The sequence below is a fragment of the Melospiza georgiana genome, chromosome Z, assembly GCF_028018845.1.
Source record: "Melospiza georgiana isolate bMelGeo1 chromosome Z, bMelGeo1.pri, whole genome shotgun sequence".
Lineage (NCBI taxonomy): Eukaryota > Metazoa > Chordata > Aves > Passeriformes > Passerellidae > Melospiza > Melospiza georgiana.
In genome coordinates this window covers 74,917,042-74,936,473 of record NC_080465.1, presented here as the reverse complement: position 1 = coordinate 74,936,473, position 19,432 = coordinate 74,917,042, and the positions used below count along the sequence as shown (strand labels likewise).

Below are 19,432 nucleotides of genomic sequence, written 5' to 3'. Positions count from 1 at the left end.
CAAGTACTTCAGGGACATCCACCTCTTCCTGCACGCCCACAACCACAGCGCCTGCGCCTGGGACCACGTCCGCCTCGAAGCTCGCGCCTCTCTACAGCACCTCCACAACCTCACACGCACCATGCGCCGCTAGCGCCAACACCCACACACCCAGACACACCCACGCCCCAAAGCCACCTCCAACCCCACGCCTCCTCTCACCCGGGACCGCACACAGCCCCGCAGCAACCGCACGGCACCCGCAGCCTTCAACCGCTGCATCTCCAGCCATTCAGCTGCTCACACTCATATGGACAAAAGACTTTCTCCATTCATTTCTTGACTTATATGTTTATTTATTTGTTTATTTATATAATTCATCTAAGCACTTATGTATTTTTTTTTCTACCTCTTCACTTATTTATGCCACGGCAAATAAAGACTTATGACAAAACACTTGCCACTGCCTCTCCTCTCTCCAGCACCCCAACCACTCTTTGCCACAGGGGAAAGCCATCTCCACCCAACACAGACTCCAAGCCCTGCTCCAAACAGCCCCCGACCACTCTTCTCAATGGCCCCTGCCCAAGCAGCATCCTGCAGCAGCCTCGGAGCAAAAACACCGCCAGTCTTTGCCCAACACCACGGAAGCACCAAACAGAAAAACACCCGCAGGCTGCTGAAGAGCACCGCTGCACCTCAGCTGCTTTATCCGCACCTTGCTCCATCCATCCAATCCGTGCCTCTCTGATGCACAGACAAGGATGCCATGCGGGACACTGTCAAACACTTTGCACAAAGCCAGGAACACGAGGTCACTCCGCTTGCCCCTCTCCACCACTACTGTGGAGCCCTAACCATACAACAGCACCAAAACCGCCAGGAATGGCGACTCTGCACTTTGCAATGCCATGCTCCCTGCTCCCAATCGCCTCTTGCTTCTCCACTGCCCTTAGCACAGTCTCCCGCAGAAGCAGCCTCATCTTCTTGCCTGACACAGACCTCAGCCTGACTGCTCCGTAGCTCCCACACTCTTCTGCTTTTCCCTATCTAAGAAAGGGAGTTCTATTTCTCATCTACCACTTCTTGCCCACTTCCACTGACAGACACCACGTTTCAAAAACCATCCACACTGGCCTACCAACTCCATCTCAAAGTTCCCTCAGGACTCATGCATTCACCTCTTCATCTGCCATCCACTTGGACATATTCAGGTTGCTAAGAGGCTCTCAAAGTTGGCCTTTTCCTTCCGTGGCCTGGGCATCTCCATTCTTCAGGCAGGGCTCTCAGCATTTGCCTTGTGCGACTTCAGCAGCTTGCCTGGAGATAGATGGCTGACACACAAGGCCACAAACACCCACTCCTCTCCACAGCCTCTTTGCCCCAAAAGCACAGAACCTTCAAATCCCAAGATCCGCTCCTAGCAACCATCCAACCATAATCCACCAGGCCAGGCTGATCATCCCATTGCAGATCTCTGCACACCCCAAATGCCTCTTCACTGCTCCCCAGCTTTTGGGCGCTTTTGCAAAGGCATCTGAAACTACTGGCAAACCTTCACTACTCCAGCCACAGAAGCCCAGCCCCCGCAGCCTTGCTCACACCTGAGGTCCTCTAGACCCCTGTGCCTCTTCAGAGCCATGCCCTCCAAGGATGCCACACCTCTCACGGACTAACCAGCCCCGAACTAGACACGCTCTTGCAGGCAAGGGCTCTGGCAATGCCAAAACACACCACCATTGCTTTCATGGGGGACAGTCCTCTTTGGCCCTGTGGCCGCCACACCCACTCAGGCATGGATCTCCAAAGCGCACCCTTGCTCCAGGGCCACAGCCATGGCAGCAAGAACAACAGCAAGAGCAAAGCCCTTCCCTGGCACCAACTGCTCCACGGAGCCTTCCTTGCCTGCCTTGGTGCCGGCTCCTCCCAAACACAGCAGCAGGAGCACCTGCCTCCGTGCAAGGACACACTCAGGCCTCCAAGGCCCACGTGCACACACAGCCCCTTGAACACTGCCACCGCCTCAGGCCATTGACCGCAGGAGGGGAAACGCCAGCGCCCGCCCACTGACATCACCGCACACCCCTTGCAACCACAACAGGAAAACAGTGGCTGAGATGAAAATAAAGGCAAGCCACCAAGTGAAAGGAAAAGTGACCACAGCCACAAGCAGGCCTTTGCAGGTGGAAAGCATGCTTGGGCACAAAGACAGACTCAGCAGCGCAGCACGCACCGCACAGCTGGCCCGGCAGGTGAAAGGGAACAGCCAAGAGCCCTCTCCACCACACCTGACACCGACGCCTCTGAGCCACAGCTTTCACAAGCCCGGCACACCGCTGCCACCACAATCCCCAACCACGGACACCCCAACCAAACACTTCCCCAAAACCAATACAGCCACCGGGACAGACTGGAAACTACAGGCAGAAACTCCGGACAATCAGAAAGCGATGAAGGGAAAGCTGCCTCGCCTACAAAGCCCCGCACCCGGGGCCACCCCAAGCACAGCCACCAGCAGCACCAGCCAGCCTCACCAGGCTCCTCCTGCCCAGCAGCACCCAACAGCACCCACAGACTCACCATGCCTGCGCCCACAGCCACAGCGCCGCGCCTGCCGCACGCCGCCCCGGCGCTCCTGCTCCTCCTCACCGCTCTGGCCGGCAGCCTGGCCTGCCAACACCTCTGGACACACGACGACACCTTCCCCGGCGACGCTCTCCGCCTCCTCCAGGACATGGCTGTCGGCCACACACAGCCCTGCCACCTGACAGAGCCGCCCTTCTTCCCCGCCAGCCTGCTCCACAACAACCTGCAGCCGCACCAAGCCGCCGCCACCGCCCTGCGCATCCTGCAGCACCTCTTCCACACCCTCAGCTCCAACAGCACCCGCCAGCACTGGCCCAGCCACGCTCGCAACCACCTCCTCAACAAGCTGCAGCACCACATCCACCACCTGGAGCAATGCCTCCCCGACAACGCCGCGCCCTTCAAAGGACCACGCAACCCGCTGCTCGCCATCAACAAGTACTTCAGGGACATCCACCTCTTCCTGCACGCCCACAACCACAGCGCCTGCGCCTGGGACCACGTCCGCCTCGAAGCTCGCGCCTCTCTACAGCACCTCCACAACCTCACACGCACCATGCGCCGCTAGCGCCAACACCCACACACCCAGACACACCTACGCCCCAAAGCCACCTCCAACCCCACGCCTCCTCTCACCTGGGACCGCACACAGCCCCGCAGCAACCGCACGGCACCCGCAGCCTTCAACCGCTGCATCTCCAGCCATTCAGCTGCTCACACTCATATGGACAAAAGACTTTCTCCATTCATTTCTTGACTTATATGTTTATTTATTTGTTTATTTATATAATTTATCTAAGCACTTATGTATTTATTTTTCTACCTCTTCACTTATTTATGCCACGGCAAATAAAGACTTATGACAAAACACTTGCCACTGCCTCTCCTCTCTCCAGCACCCCAACCACTCTTTGCCACAGGGGAAAGCCATCTCCACCCAACACAGACTCCAAGCCCTGCTCCAAACAGCCCCCGACCACTCTTCTCAATGGCCCCTGCCCAAGCAGCATCCTGCAGCAGCCTCGGAGCAAAAACACCGCCAGTCTTTGCCCAACACCACGGAAGCACCAAACAGAAAAACACCCGCAGGCTGCTGAAGAGCACCGCTGCACCTCAGCTGCTTTATCCGCACCTTGCTCCATCCATCCAATCCGTGCCTCTCTGACGCACAGACAAGGATGCCATGCGGGACACTGTCAAACACTTTGCACAAAGCCAGGAACACCAGGTCACTCCGCTTGCCCCTCTCCACCACTACTGTGGAGCCCTAACCATACAACAGCACCAAAACCGCCAGGAATGGGGACTCTGCACTTTGCAATGCCATGCTCCCTGCTCCCAATCACCTCTTGCTTCTCCACTGCCCTTAGCACAGTCTCCCGCAGAAGCAGCCTCATCTTCTTGCCTGACACAGACCTCAGCCTGACTGCTCCGTAGCTCCCACACTCTTCTGCTTTTCCCTATCTAAGAAAGGGAGTTCTATTTCTCATCTACCACTTCTTGCCCACTTCCACTGACAGACACCACGTTTCAAAAACCATCCACACTGGCCTACCAACTCCATCTCAAAGTTCCCTCAGGACTCATGCATTCACCTCTTCATCTGCCATCCACTTGGACACATTCAGGTTGCTAAGAGGCTCTCAAAGTTGGCCTTTTCCTTCCGTGGCCTGGGCATCTCCATTCTTCAGGCAGGGCTCTCAGCATTTGCCTTCTGCGACTTCAGCAGCTTGCCTGGAGATAGATGGCTGACACACAAGGCCACAAACACCCACTCCTCTCCACTGCCTCTTTGCCCCAAAAGCACAGAACCTTCAAATCCCAAGATCCGCTCCTAGCAACCATCCAACCATAATCCACCAGGCCAGGCTGATCATCCCATTGCAGATCTCCGCACACCCCAAATGCCTCTTCACTGCTCCCCAGCTTTTGGGCGCTTTTGCAAAGGCATCTGAAACTACTGGCAAACCTTCACTACTCCAGCCACAGAAGCCCAGCCCCCGCAGCCTTGCTCACACCTGAGGTCCTCTAGACCCCTGTGCCTCTTCAGAGCCATGCCCTCCAAGGATGCCACACCTCTCACGGACTAACCAGCCCCGAACTAGACACGCTCTTGCAGGCAAGGGCTCTGGCAATGCCAAAACACACCACCATTGCTTTCATGGGGGACAGTCCTCTTTGGCCCTGTGGCCGCCACACCCACTCAGGCATGGATCTCCAAAGCGCACCCTTGCTCCAGGGCCACAGCCATGGCAGCAAGAACAACAGCAAGAGCAAAGCCCTTCCCTGGCACCAACTGCTCCACGGAGCCTTCCTTGCCTGCCTTGGTGCCGGCTCCTCCCAAACACAGCAGCAGGAGCACCAGCCTCCGTGCAAGGACACACTCAGGCCTCCAAGGCCCACGTGCACACACAGCCCCTTGAACACTGCCACCGCCTCAGGCCATTGACCGCAGGAGGGGAAACGCCAGCGCCCGCCCACTGACATCACCGCACACCCCTTGCAACCACAACAGGAAAACAGTGGCTGAGATGAAAATAAAGGCAAGCCACCAAGTGAAAGGAAAAGTGACCACAGCCACAAGCAGGCCTTTGCAGGTGGAAAGCATGCTTGGGCACAAAGACAGACTCAGCAGCGCAGCACGCACCGCACAGCTGGCCCGGCAGGTGAAAGGGAACAGCCAAGAGCCCTCTCCACCACACCTGACACCGACACCTCTGAGCCACAGCTTTCACAAGCCCGGCACACCGCTGCCACCACAATCCCCAACCACGGACACCCCAACCAAACACTTCCCCAAAAGCAATACAGCCACCGGGACAGACTGGAAACTACAGGCAGAAACTCCGGACAATCAGAAAGCGATGAAGGGAAAGCTGCCTCGCCTACAAAGCCCCACACCCGGGGCCACCCCAAGCACAGCCACCAGCAGCACCAGCCAGCCTCACCAGGCTCCTCCTGCCCAGCAGCACCCAACAGCACCCACAGACTCACACCATGCCTGCGCCCACAGCCACAGCGCCACGCCTGCCGCACGCCGCCCCGGCGCTCCTGCTCCTCCTCACCGCCCTGGCCGGCAGCCTGGCCTGCCAACACCTCTGGACACACGACGACACCTTCCCCGGCGACGCTCTCCGCCTCCTCCAGGACATGGCTGTCGGTCACACACAGCCCTGCCACCTGACAGAGCCGCCCTTCTTCCCCGCCAGCCTGCTCCACAACAACCTGCAGCCGCACCAAGCCGCCGCCACCGCCCTGCGCATCCTGCAGCACCTCTTCCACACCCTCAGCTCCAACAGCACCCGCCAGCACTGGCCCAGCCACGCTCGCAACCACCTCCTCAACAAGCTGCAGCACCACATCCACCACCTGGAGCAATGCCTCCCCGACAACGCCGCGCCCTTCAAAGGACCACGCAACCCGCTGCTCGCCATCAACAAGTACTTCAGGGACATCCACCTCTTCCTGCACGCCCACAACCACAGCACCTGCGCCTGGGACCACGTCCGCCTCGAAGCTCGCGCCTCTCTACAGCACCTCCACAACCTCACACGCACCATGCGCCGCTAGCGCCAACACCCACACACCCAGACACACCTACGCCCCAAAGCCACCTCCAACCCCACGCCTCCTCTCACCCGGGACCGCACACAGCCCAGCAGCAACCGCACGGCACCCGCAGCCTTCAACCGCTGCATCTCCAGCCATTCAGCTGCTCCTACTCATATGGACAAAAGACTTTCTCCATTCATTTCTTGACTTATATGTTTATTTATTTCTTTATTTATATAATTTATCAAATCACTTATGTATTTATTTTTCTACCTCTTCACTTATTTATGCCACGGCAAATAAAGACTTATGACAAAACACTTGCCACTGCCTCTCCTCTCTCCAGCACCCCAACCACTCTTTGCCACAGGGGAAAGCCATCTCCACCCAACACAGACTCCAAGCCCTGCTCCAAACAGCCCCCGACCACTCTTCTCAATGGCCCCTGCCCAAGCAGCATCCTGCAGCAGCCTCGGAGCAAAAACACCGCCAGTCTTTGCCCAACACCACGGAAGCACCAAACAGAAAAACACCCGCAGGCTGCTGAAGAGCACCGCTGCACCTCAGCTGCTTTATCCGCACCTTGCTCCATCCATCCAATCCGTGCCTCTCTGATGCACAGACAAGGATGCCATGCGGGACACTGTCAAACACTTTGCACAAAGCCAGGAACACCAGGTCACTCCGCTTGCCCCTCTCCACCACTACTGTGGAGCCCTAACCATAGAACAGCACCAAAACCGCCAGGAATGGGGACTCTGCACTTTGCAATGCCATGCTCCCTGCTCCCAATCGCCTCTTGCTTCTCCACTGCCCTTAGCACAGTCTCCCGCAGAAGCAGCCTCATCTTCTTGCCTGACACAGACCTCAGCCTGACTGCTCCGTAGCTCCCACACTCTTCTGCTTTTCCCTATCTAAGAAAGGGAGTTCTATTTCTCATCTACCACTTCTTGCCCACTTCCACTGACAGACACCACGTTTCAAAAACCATCCACACTGGCCTACCAACTCCATCTCAAAGTTCCCTCAGGACTCATGCATTCACCTCTTCATCTGCCATCCACTTGGACACATTCAGGTTGCTAAGAGGCTCTCAAAGTTGGCCTTTTCCTTCCGTGGCCTGGGCATCTCCATTCTTCAGGCAGGGCTCTCAGCATTTGCCTTCTGCGACTTCAGCAGCTTGCCTGGAGATAGATGGCTGACACACAAGGCCACAAACACCCACTCCTCTCCACAGCCTCTTTGCCCCAAAAGCACAGAACCTTCAAATCCCAAGATCCGCTCCTAGCAACCATCCAACCATAATCCACCAGGCCAGGCTGATCATCCCATTGCAGATCTCTGCACACCCCAAATGCCTCTTCACTGCTCCCCAGCTTTTGGGCGCTTTTGCAAAGGCATCTGAAACTACTGGCAAACCTTCACTACTCCAGCCACAGAAGCCCAGCCCCCGCAGCCTTGCTCACACCTGAGGTCCTCTAGACCCCTGTGCCTCTTCAGAGCCATGCCCTCCAAGGATGCCACACCTCTCACGGACTAACCAGCCCCGAACTAGACACGCTCTTGCAGGCAAGGGCTCTGGCAATGCCAAAACACACCACCATTGCTTTCATGGGGGACAGTCCTCTTTGGCCCTGTGGCCGCCACACCCACTCAGGCATGGATCTGCAAAGCGCACCCTTGCTCCAGGGCCACAGCCATGGCAGCAAGAACAACAGCAAGAGCAAAGCCCTTCCCTGGCACCAACTGCTCCACGGAGCCTTCCTTGCCTGCCTTGGTGCCGGCTCCTCCCAAACACAGCAGCAGGAGCACCAGCCTCCGTGCAAGGACACACTCAGGCCTCCAAGGCCCACGTGCACACACAGCCCCTTGAACACTGCCACCGCCTCAGGCCATTGACCGCAGGAGGGGAAACGCCAGCGCCCGCCCACTGACATCACCGCACCGCACACCCCTTGCAACCACAACAGGAAAACAGTGGCTGAGATGAAAATAAAGGCAAGCCACCAAGTGAAAGGAAAAGTGACCACAGCCACAAGCAGGCCTTTGCAGGTGGAAAGCATGCTTGGGCACAAAGACAGACTCAGCAGCGCAGCACGCACCGCACAGCTGGCCCGGCAGGTGAAAGGGAACAGCCAAGAGCCCTCTCCACCACACCTGACACCGACGCCTCTGAGCCACAGCTTTCACAAGCCCGGCACACCGCTGCCACCACAATCCCCAACCACGGACACCCCAACCAAACACTTCCCCAAAACCAATACAGCCACCGGGACAGACTGGAAACTACAGGCAGAAACTCCGGACAATCAGAAAGCGATGAAGGGAAAGCTGCCTCGCCTACAAAGCCCCGCACCCGGGGCCACCCCAAGCACAGCCACCAGCAGCACCAGCCAGCCTCACCAGGCTCCTCCTGCCCAGCAGCACCCAACAGCACCCACAGACTCACCATGCCTGCGCCCACAGCCACAGCGCCACGCCTGCCGCACGCCGCCCCGGCGCTCCTGCTCCTCCTCACCGCTCTGGCCGGCAGCCTGGCCTGCCAACACCTCTGGACACACGACGACACCTTCCCCGGCGACGCTCTCCGCCTCCTCCAGGACATGGCTGTCGGCCACACACAGCCCTGCCACCTGACAGAGCCGCCCTTCTTCCCCGCCAGCCTGCTCCACAACAACCTGCAGCCGCACCAAGCCGCCGCCACCGCCCTGCGCATCCTGCAGCACCTCTTCCACACCCTCAGCTCCAACAGCACCCGCCAGCACTGGCCCAGCCACGCTCGCAACCACCTCCTCAACAAGCTGCAGCACCACATCCACCACCTGGAGCAATGCCTCCCCGACAACGCCGCGCCCTTCAAAGGACCACGCAACCCGCTGCTCGCCATCAACAAGTACTTCAGGGACATCCACCTCTTCCTGCACGCCCACAACCACAGCGCCTGCGCCTGGGACCACGTCCGCCTCGAAGCTCGCGCCTCTCTACAGCACCTCCACAACCTCACACGCACCATGCGCCGCTAGCGCCAACACCCACACACCCAGACACACCTACGCCCCAAAGCCACCTCCAACCCCACGCCTCCTCTCACCTGGGACCGCACACAGCCCCGCAGCAACCGCACGGCACCCGCAGCCTTCAACCGCTGCATCTCCAGCCATTCAGCTGCTCACACTCATATGGACAAAAGACTTTCTCCATTCATTTCTTGACTTATATGTTTATTTATTTGTTTATTTATATAATTTATCTAAGCACTTATGTATTTTTTTTTCTACCTCTTCACTTATTTATGCCACGGCAAATAAAGACTTATGACAAAACACTTGCCACTGCCTCTCCTCTCTCCAGCACCCCAACCACTCTTTGCCACAGGGGAAAGCCATCTCCACCCAACACAGACTCCAAGCCCTGCTCCAAACAGCCCCCGACCACTCTTCTCAATGGCCCCTGCCCAAGCAGCATCCTGCAGCAGCCTCGGAGCAAAAACACCGCCAGTCTTTGCCCAACACCACGGAAGCACCAAACAGAAAAACACCCGCAGGCTGCTGAAGAGCACCGCTGCACCTCAGCTGCTTTATCCGCACCTTGCTCCATCCATCCAATCCGTGCCTCTCTGATGCACAGACAAGGATGCCATGCGGGACACTGTCAAACACTTTGCACAAAGCCAGGAACACCAGGTCACTCCGCTTGCCCCTCTCCACCACTACTGTGGAGCCCTAACCATAGAACAGCACCAAAACCGCCAGGAATGGCGACTCTGCACTTTGCAATGCCATGCTCCCTGCTCCCAATCGCCTCTTGCTTCTCCACTGCCCTTAGCACAGTCTCCCGCAGAAGCAGCCTCATCTTCTTGCCTGACACAGACCTCAGCCTGACTGCTCCGTAGCTCCCACACTCTTCTGCTTTTCCCTATCTAAGAAAGGGAGTTCTATTTCTCATCTACCACTTCTTGCCCACTTCCACTGACAGACACCACGTTTCAAAAACCATCCACACTGGCCTACCAACTCCATCTCAAAGTTCCCTCAGGACTCATGCATTCACCTCTTCATCTGCCATCCACTTGGACATATTCAGGTTGCTAAGAGGCTCTCAAAGTTGGCCTTTTCCTTCCGTGGCCTGGGCATCTCCATTCTTCAGGCAGGGCTCTCAGCATTTGCCTTCTGCGACTTCAGCAGCTTGCCTGGAGATAGATGGCTGACACACAAGGCCACAAACACCCACTCCTCTCCACAGCCTCTTTGCCCCAAAAGCACAGAACCTTCAAATCCCAAGATCCGCTCCTAGCAACCATCCAACCATAATCCACCAGGCCAGGCTGATCATCCCATTGCAGATCTCTGCACACCCCAAATGCCTCTTCACTGCTCCCCAGCTTTTGGGCGCTTTTGCAAAGGCATCTGAAACTACTGGCAAACCTTCACTACTCCAGCCACAGAAGCCCAGCCCCCGCAGCCTTGCTCACACCTGAGGTCCTCTAGACCCCTGTGCCTCTTCAGAGCCATGCCCTCCAAGGATGCCACACCTCTCACGGACTAACCAGCCCCGAACTAGACACGCTCTTGCAGGCAAGGGCTCTGGCAATGCCAAAACACACCACCATTGCTTTCATGGGGGACAGTCCTCTTTGGCCCTGTGGCCGCCACACCCACTCAGGCATGGATCTCCAAAGCGCACCCTTGCTCCAGGGCCACAGCCATGGCAGCAAGAACAACAGCAAGAGCAAAGCCCTTCCCTGGCACCAACTGCTCCACGGAGCCTTCCTTGCCTGCCTTGGTGCCGGCTCCTCCCAAACACAGCAGCAGGAGCACCAGCCTCCGTGCAAGGACACACTCAGGCCTCCAAGGCCCACGTGCACACACAGCCCCTTGAACACTGCCACCGCCTCAGGCCATTGACCGCAGGAGGGGAAACGCCAGCGCCCGCCCACTGACATCACCGCACACCCCTTGCAACCACAACAGGAAAACAGTGGCTGAGATGAAAATAAAGGCAAGCCACCAAGTGAAAGGAAAAGTGACCACAGCCACAAGCAGGCCTTTGCAGGTGGAAAGCATGCTTGGGCACAAAGACAGACTCAGCAGCGCAGCACGCACCGCACAGCTGGCCCGGCAGGTGAAAGGGAACAGCCAAGAGCCCTCTCCACCACACCTGACACCGACGCCTCTGAGCCACAGCTTTCATAAGCCCGGCACACCGCTGCCACCACAATCCCCAACCACGGACACCCCAACCAAACACTTCCCCAAAACCAATACAGCCACCGGGACAGACTGGAAACTACAGGCAGAAACTCCGGACAATCAGAAAGCGATGAAGGGAAAGCTGCCTCGCCTACAAAGCCCCGCACCCGGGGCCACCCCAAGCACAGCCACCAGCAGCACCAGCCAGCCTCACCAGGCTCCTCCTGCCCAGCAGCACCCAACAGCACCCACAGACTCACCATGCCTGCGCCCACAGCCACAGCGCCACGCCTGCCGCACGCCGCCCCGGCGCTCCTGCTCCTCCTCACCGCTCTGGCCGGCAGCCTGGCCTGCCAACACCTCTGGACACACGACGACACCTTCCCCGGTGACGCTCTCCGCCTCCTCCAGGACATGGCTGTCGGCCACACACAGCCCTGCCACCTGACAGAGCCGCCCTTCTTCCCCGCCAGCCTGCTCCACAACAACCTGCAGCCGCACCAAGCCGCCGCCACCGCCCTGCGCATCCTGCAGCACCTCTTCCACACCCTCAGCTCCAACAGCACCCGCCAGCACTGGCCCAGCCACGCTCGCAACCACCTCCTCAACAAGCTGCAGCACCACATCCACCACCTGGAGCAATGCCTCCCCGACAACGCCGCGCCCTTCAAAGGACCACGCAACCCGCTGCTCGCCATCAACAAGTACTTCAGGGACATCCACCTCTTCCTGCACGCCCACAACCACAGCGCCTGCGCCTGGGACCACGTCCGCCTCGAAGCTCGCGCCTCTCTACAGCACCTCCACAACCTCACACGCACCATGCGCCGCTAGCGCCAACACCCACACACCCAGACACACCTACGCCCCAAAGCCACCTCCAACCCCACGCCTCCTCTCACCTGGGACCGCACACAGCCCCGCAGCAACCCCACGGCACCCGCAGCCTTCAACCGCTGCATCTCCAGCCATTCAGCTGCTCCTACTCATATGGACAAAAGACCTTCTCCACGTATTTATTGACCTAATTATCTACTTTTTTTCTATTTATTCACATATTTATTTGTCTACCTCTTCACTTATTTGTGCCACAGCAAATAAAGACTTATGACAAAACACTTGATATTGCCTCTTCTTTCTAGTACTGCAGCCACTCTATGGAACATTGCAAAGCCGTCTCCTCTCAACACCACTCAAAGCTGTGTTCCATGTAAGACCCCTGTGAGAGTCTGTCAGAATTTTCCCTTATCTGCCTCACGATCGTCCTTGGGAGACCACTGAAGAGAAGCCCCCCCCAGTCTGGAATCTGGCTCTGAAGCAGAAAAGTCACACGCCACAGCCTCTGAGACCTGAAAGGTCAGTGTTAAGCTATTGTTTTCACAAATTTGTTTGCTGTATGCTAAGAAGAGGGCACCATGCCCTGTTTGCAACAATAGCAGCTCTGGAAGCTGTCCCACCTCTCGGCCTGTCTGGACTTCTCCTGAATCTCAGGTGGTCTCCCACAGAAGACCCTCACCTGTTTTACAACCACCGTGACAGACACACTGAGATGTAAGAAGATTCTCCACCAAGGACTGAGACATGAAACTCCTGAAAGGCCCCTCTGCTCCTTCCAGGGACTGGGACTGAAACCCCTAACCCAGGGGAGTTGTGTGGGGGAGGCAAGCTGACCAAAGCAAGATGTTTTCCTGCAGATTGTGAGAACTGGAACAAGAAAACAGTGGCTCTCATTTACTGCTGAGAATATAGACTACCTGTTACATCTATCAAGCTCATTTACTGCTGAGAACATAGACTACCTGTTACATCTGTTCCCTATTTTATCTGTTTACCTCCCCCTCACAATTTTCAGTAATAAAAACCTCTGAGTTAGCTAGAGCCTTTGAGATCTCCCCAGCGTAGCAGGCGGACCCTCGGCTGGACTGGACGATGGGACCAAAGGACTTAGTCTCTGCGTTGGTAGCTATATCCCCTCTCCCCCTCTCTCTTTCTCTTTCTCTCTCTTTTTCTTTCTCTTAATCCCTCTATCGCATTTTTGCTGTGGTTATTTCAATAAAACTGCATTTGGTTTGATTATCACTGCAAACCCCCTTGTACCGTGTTGGTTTTTGCACTCTGAGATCATTCCTACGAACCATCAGGTCATCTGTCCACTAGGACAGACCCTGACAACCCCAAGTATCCCTTACTCTCTCTTCTTGCTCGTACCTGCCCAAGCAGCATCTTGCAGCAATATCTTTCGAGAAACATCACTAGGTGTTAGATATCATCTTCAGAATTATGTCTTAGCCTTTCTTTCCTCAGTAGTTTGCAACTCCCTTCCCAATTATTGTATCTGAAAGCCTCATGACAGGGAAGGCACGGTCTTACAGGAGAAATTCCACTAGAGGGCCACAAACACTAGCAGAGCATCGGAGCACTTCTGCTACGAAGATATATGACAGGTGTTAGTTAGACTGGAGAAGGCTACAGGAAGATCTTACTGTAGCCTTTTAACATTTCAATGGACCTTACATAAAAGGAGCAAACTAATTTTGAACAGCGTTTGCATTGATAGGCAGTGGTCTATAGAGAATATCTCTAAACTAAAAGAGAGTATGCTTATATCAGGCATTAGGGAGAAATCCTTTACTATGAGGATTATGAACAAGTTCTAGAGCTAGCTAGATTACCACACCCCTGGAAGTGTTCTAAGCCAGACTGAATGGGGCTTTGTGCAATGTGGTCTAGGAGAAGGTTTCTCTTCCCATGTCAGAGCTGCTTGCAATTAGATTGCCTCTTTCAACATAAAACATTTAGTACGAGTGTTGAGGTTTTTGAGGTTTTGGAACACTGTGGAACCAAAATGGGAATAGGAAGAGTGTGAGAAGGAAGGTGCAGAAGTGTGAAGGCACAGAAGGCAGTCCCATTCCCCATCCTTCTATGCCACCTGGGAGATGAAGGTAGAGAAAATCATGAGTGAAACTAAGTCCAGGAAAATATGAGAGGTGAAGGGAAGATGTTCTGTAGATTTGGTTTTATTTCATTATCTATTTACTAACTGCCCTGATTTGACTGCTAACATGTTAAACTAATTTCCCCAAGCCAATGCAGTAATTTTGCCCATTACTGCAACCAGCAAGTAATTTCTCCCTGTACTTATCTCACTCCACATGCCTTTCAGGATGTATTTTCTCCCTGGACGAGATGAGGTGGGGAGTGATAGAGCACTGTGGTGGTCACAAGGCATCTAGCTACTGTTAACACAATAAAATATGTGTCTCCTGGTCCTGCTACTTCAAATATTTTGCTTCTTGCTGCCACAATGATAATTCCATGCATTTCAGTTGACAGTTCTTCAAGTACCACAACTTTCTCTGGTAAAAGTCTTTATTCACATGCTCATCTTTGGAGTTTTTTAAATTCAGGGTCTGCAGTATGACAGGGCTTTGTCTGAGTCATCCCTGGTACTCACCTTTAAACTATCTGACTCTGGCTGCTCCAAACTCTACATGGAATACCTTGTACTTATTTGGGCCTTGCATTATGGCATTCATCCAGTCTTCTCAGATCCCTCCTCACTGCTCCATTTCTGCCTCTACAGATACAACGCATCACTCTAGTATGTAACTGTTCTCAGCTACCTACTACCAAACTGTCTCTCCAAGTTCCTTATCCTACATTTCTGATAGGAAAATTCTTTATCGTTTTGCCATCTAGATTGAGGGCCTTTTTCAATTTATTTGGGAGCTCAGCCTGTCTCATATGCCATTTGTATTCTGGATCCAGATAAGGAAAAAAACTTTGTACGCTCTCCCTCCTGCAGCTCACCTCCATTTGTTGCCATGATGCATATGCAAACATCTATACCTATGACCAGATCCAAAATCTCAGCTACACTTCTGGCTACCAACCTGTGTACTTGATGTTCAACCTTACCTCTTAGTAAAACTAACACTTAGGACTTCAACTAGATTAGACAAAATGTCATAATGCTGCTACAAAAATTAGACATTTCTCCACTCATTAGCACAGAGCACACTTGTGTCCATTTAGAGATTTTGCAGCTGGACAAATGCATGATGGAACAGTTGCTCTGTATTAATTTACACAGTCCTTGTATAAATTTCAAAAGAAAAAATACAGAACACAAGGAAAATCTCTTAACCACCGTTCAATGAATCAATTTATGTGGCACAAATGATCAACAGTGAAGACAACTTCTTTAAAATTAAGTAAGTCATTTACTTACCATTGGCAGTCTGGATTGAAGCATCTGGAGATCATCATAACCATAAATCTGCTTAAAGACAGATAAAAATACAACATCATTATAACACTTTTTTCTGATGCTGATCAGTCTGGGGCTTTGAGCTGAGTTTTATTTAAGCCCAGTCTGTGTTAAAGGTCTACAGCTGTATGTCGCATTGTGCTATCATGGTGCACTGCAGCATTTCAAGGAGAGCAGAACTGAAGTTAAAAAGGCTTGTCACTCTGATGTTGTTTCCTAGTGACAATGTGCTCTGAGGAGAGTTTGACTGTCCCATCTTCAACACAGTTTTCACAGACACATCATTCCTGAACTTATGAAAAATCTACCGCACATTCAGATTTGGGAATAAGAACAACAGCCCTCTTTGCTATAATCATTACTTCAAAGAGCATTAAGATTAAGAGTTGATGACTTGACCACAACACAACCTCCTGGGTATCTCCTCACATTCAGTTTGATACAGAAAAGTTACTGATATAAAGGTTTGGATTCAAAAAGCAGATAACCAAAAATACGTTGATGCTGGTCAGACATCAAAAAGCTATGTGCAGCCTTTCAAATCATGGCACATGTGTCCATGGCACATTTCAGTCACTGCTATGGCAAATCCATTCCAGTAACACAAGCCTAAAGGAGCCTAAATTTATTCAAAGGGCCTAAAACCTGTTAACACTGAAAACCACAGCCACACACATGTTTAGCTTCAACAGCAGCCAGATCAGGCCTGTAGCAAAAGCTCTGCAGTTTACAATCAACAGTAAGCCTCTACTGAACATATTTCAGATGTTCTTTAGCATTTGAAACAAGAATTCCAGGTGTAACATGTGCCACCAGAAATGACTTGGCATAGACAGTAGCAGGTCTGGAGGGCCCACTTGCGCCAAGGGCTAAGAAATCAAAGAGAAACAATGAAACTGCTTACTGGGTAGGCAGGCAGAAGTCCTCCAGGTCCCACAATATACTGGTTATGCAACAAGGGTGGTACACCTTGGGGCAGGTTTGGGGGTGCTTTGCCTGTAGAATCAAAATACAGACACTTTAACAAGCCTTTAGAAAAGAAAAGGCTTCAGCATTGAAACAAGACAGCTCACATGTTGTGGCAGTTGCACCATCCCACATTATAAAGAGGAGATTTTGTGCTGTTTGATGAATATGCTCAAAATAGCCTCAAGAGTTTAACCATGCCTCAAGGGAGGGAAAGCACAGGCTACTTCAGCCTGAAAACAGTCCTATCATAGAATAGCCTGAATTTGTAATTTGCTTTGTCCAAGAGGATTACAAGAATTACAAGAATACAAGGATTACAAGATTATCGAACTTCTCTTTTGCTCAGTTCTTTCCTGAAGGCAAATTTAGAAACTGTTCTCAACCTGAGAGAGCAAATTCTCTTCTTTCATTTCGTGCCCTGTCAATGCATTCCCTTTATCACCAGCAACAGACTGGAAAGCACTAAATGTTGGCAGCATGCTTTTTGTGGGTGACTTACTACAGCTAGGAATAGCAAAGAGAAGACTGAAATGGTTTCAGCTGCCTTCATGAAGCAGTGCTAGGAAGCAGAACAGTAAAAGAACAATGCACTTTGGCCAGTCATAAGACACTTCATTTACGAGCTATAGAAATGAGAAAAATTTCTGTAACTAAGCCTGATCCTTAGTAATACATCACTCACTTCTCTCTATAAGATTTCTTTTTAGCAGTTCAGGATCATCAGAGAAGAAAGAGAATTTAGCATCACTTCTACTTCAGTGCAAGAAGCCTCCCAGCCCTCCTTCTCCATGAACCCTCCTTCTAAAGCGCTATTTGCTGTGCAATGACCCAGACATTTCTTTCCTTTCTGTGCAAGTGGCAGTAGGGATGTGACACATGATAATGAGGACACTGCAGTATATTTTGATACTGCCAAATGAATTCAAGTCACAGAACAGCCTGAAACTAAAGCTTATGAGAACTCATAGTCAGGAGCTGATCACAGCTTGGAATATAAACCGGGTGAATTCTCTAGCCCGAGACTTCCTAAGTCAGAACTGCTCTGGTGTGTATTTATAAAGCTCTTTGGGGATGGAATGTGCTATATAAGTGCCACATAACACCCTAACAAGTATTTCAAATACATAAAACCAGGCAACTTTATTTCAGAAACCAGCAAACACAGCATGCTGGAAATGTGAGTGAACAGTGTGGACTTCTTAGCGTTGTTATGGCGGGTGAGATGCTCAACTGACAGCCCTGCTGACTGAAATCCTCAGTCTATCCACGTGATCTGTCAATATTGCCAACCTGAAGACACTAAGGGAGCTGCTCGTGTGGTAGCAGCTGGTATAGACACACTGGTAACACTCAGGCCAAGGCTGTTTGTAGTGTTCATACTGCTTGCCATGCTGACAACCGAGGAGGTGGTGCTAGTGGCTGAGGTTGAAGCAGTTGAAAAGGTTGTTGAGGGCTGGAGCGAAGTTGTGTTCTCAATACTAGTGTGCTAGAAAAGGAGACAAAAAGAATGAGGATCACAGAGCAAATAAACCACAGTGGAAGACGCTGGGGAAAAGGGAAAAAAAACCAAAACAAAAACAACAAAAACTTCTAAAGTAACAGCAGCTCATGCAAAAGATATGCATTACCTATGTACCAAGCAAGCAACTAAGTTGCATGCTTATGATGCTTTAGTGATTTAAAGAAAATTATTGTATGAGAGCTAAACTTAAATTGCCATACCATCACAAAATTATAATACAGTAACTCAAACATAACATATATCATTCCATCACCTGCATTTTGTCAGCAAACCTCTCCAGTGCAGACTGCTAATAGTCCATATTTTGGAGACATTTCAGATTGCCACTTTAAAGTTTGTTTTTGTTATGTTTTGTAATAAACTAGCTATAAGCAAATTTTTTTAATTTCATCACCCTTAGGTGGCATGACAATTTCCCTCAGCTGTGTGACTGGCAAGGCTCTGTCATAGCTATTCCTGATCTAGTACAAATACAAGTGGTAATCCCTTTTCCCCCACTAGAGGGCTGACAGTTCTTCTTCCCTGAAGGCTCCACTTATGGGTCTTGGGGTTCTGAGACACACCCAACTTAAAGAGATGGTCCTAATTATGAGATAAACTGACTATTTGCCAAGCACTCGTTTCAATACTAACAGGACTTACCACATGTGATGTGCCTGAAGACAACACTGAGGCAGGAGAGAGGCTGGTCTGATGATTGGAAAGGGAGCTGGAAGGAAATCGTAAAGATTTTATAAAATTAATTAATTTTCACTTTTAACAAATACAGATATGCAGTAGGGCATTAGTTAAAGAATTAGAATTCTAGGTGTGTGTGTATACCTACAGTAACAGAGAAGGTAAAGAAAAAAATTACATGCAAGAGTGTGTGTATACATATACACACACAGAGGCATGTATATGTGCCTGTATGGCCTCTACAGGCACTTTTTCCTTTAATTAGTACCCTACTTTTTTAGTGAAAAAAATCAAGTACAGATTATTATTAACAAAAAACATCTAAAACACCATTAGTATTTTTCAATTTACGGTATCTTTAGAAAAACTACAGTTGCTTCAGGAATCAAATAGCGATGACTCCATGACACATGAAGTCCAAAATCAAAACAAGGTTCACACAAGCACAAGCCTGGTTCCTCATTCTTTCTCTGCAGCTGCTTACCATGGGGGACAGGTTTAAAGTAAGGTAGTGCTTTGGTTTGACTCACTGTGTTGTTTCTCACATTTTGAGTTGTATAACATTAACTCAACCAAGTAGAACTGCAGGGTACTTGCCCCATAATTCATCCAGAGATCTTCAAATGTCTCCCTGAAAGGTGACTGAAACTGGCATTTGAACATTTAAACTGATGAGTTATACCTTAT

General features: G+C 52.0%; 2 protein-coding genes across 5 annotated transcripts in view; both read right to left on the bottom strand.

Annotated features, from left to right (window-relative positions):
• DCAF12 (DDB1 and CUL4 associated factor 12) overlaps nt 1–19,432 on the bottom strand; it is a 289,432-nt gene that overhangs the window by 161,424 nt on the left and 108,576 nt on the right. The gene's annotated exons all lie outside the window — the stretch shown is intronic.
• The window catches only part of UBAP2 (ubiquitin associated protein 2), a 216,843-nt gene that overhangs the window by 130,253 nt on the left and 67,158 nt on the right, over nt 1–19,432 (bottom strand). For 2 of the 4 annotated variants that reach the window (XM_058043259.1, XM_058043262.1), the window contains 4 exons: nt 18,710–18,776; nt 17,836–18,031; nt 16,481–16,572; nt 15,538–15,588 (listed from right to left, as the gene is read on the bottom strand). In XM_058043259.1, coding sequence (XP_057899242.1) covers nt 15,538–15,588; nt 16,481–16,572; nt 17,836–18,031; nt 18,710–18,776 — 406 coding nt within the window. The remainder of the gene's footprint in view (nt 1–15,537; nt 15,589–16,480; nt 16,573–17,835; nt 18,032–18,709; nt 18,777–19,432) is intronic. The other 2 variants (XM_058043260.1, XM_058043261.1) reach the window with 1 other exon arrangement.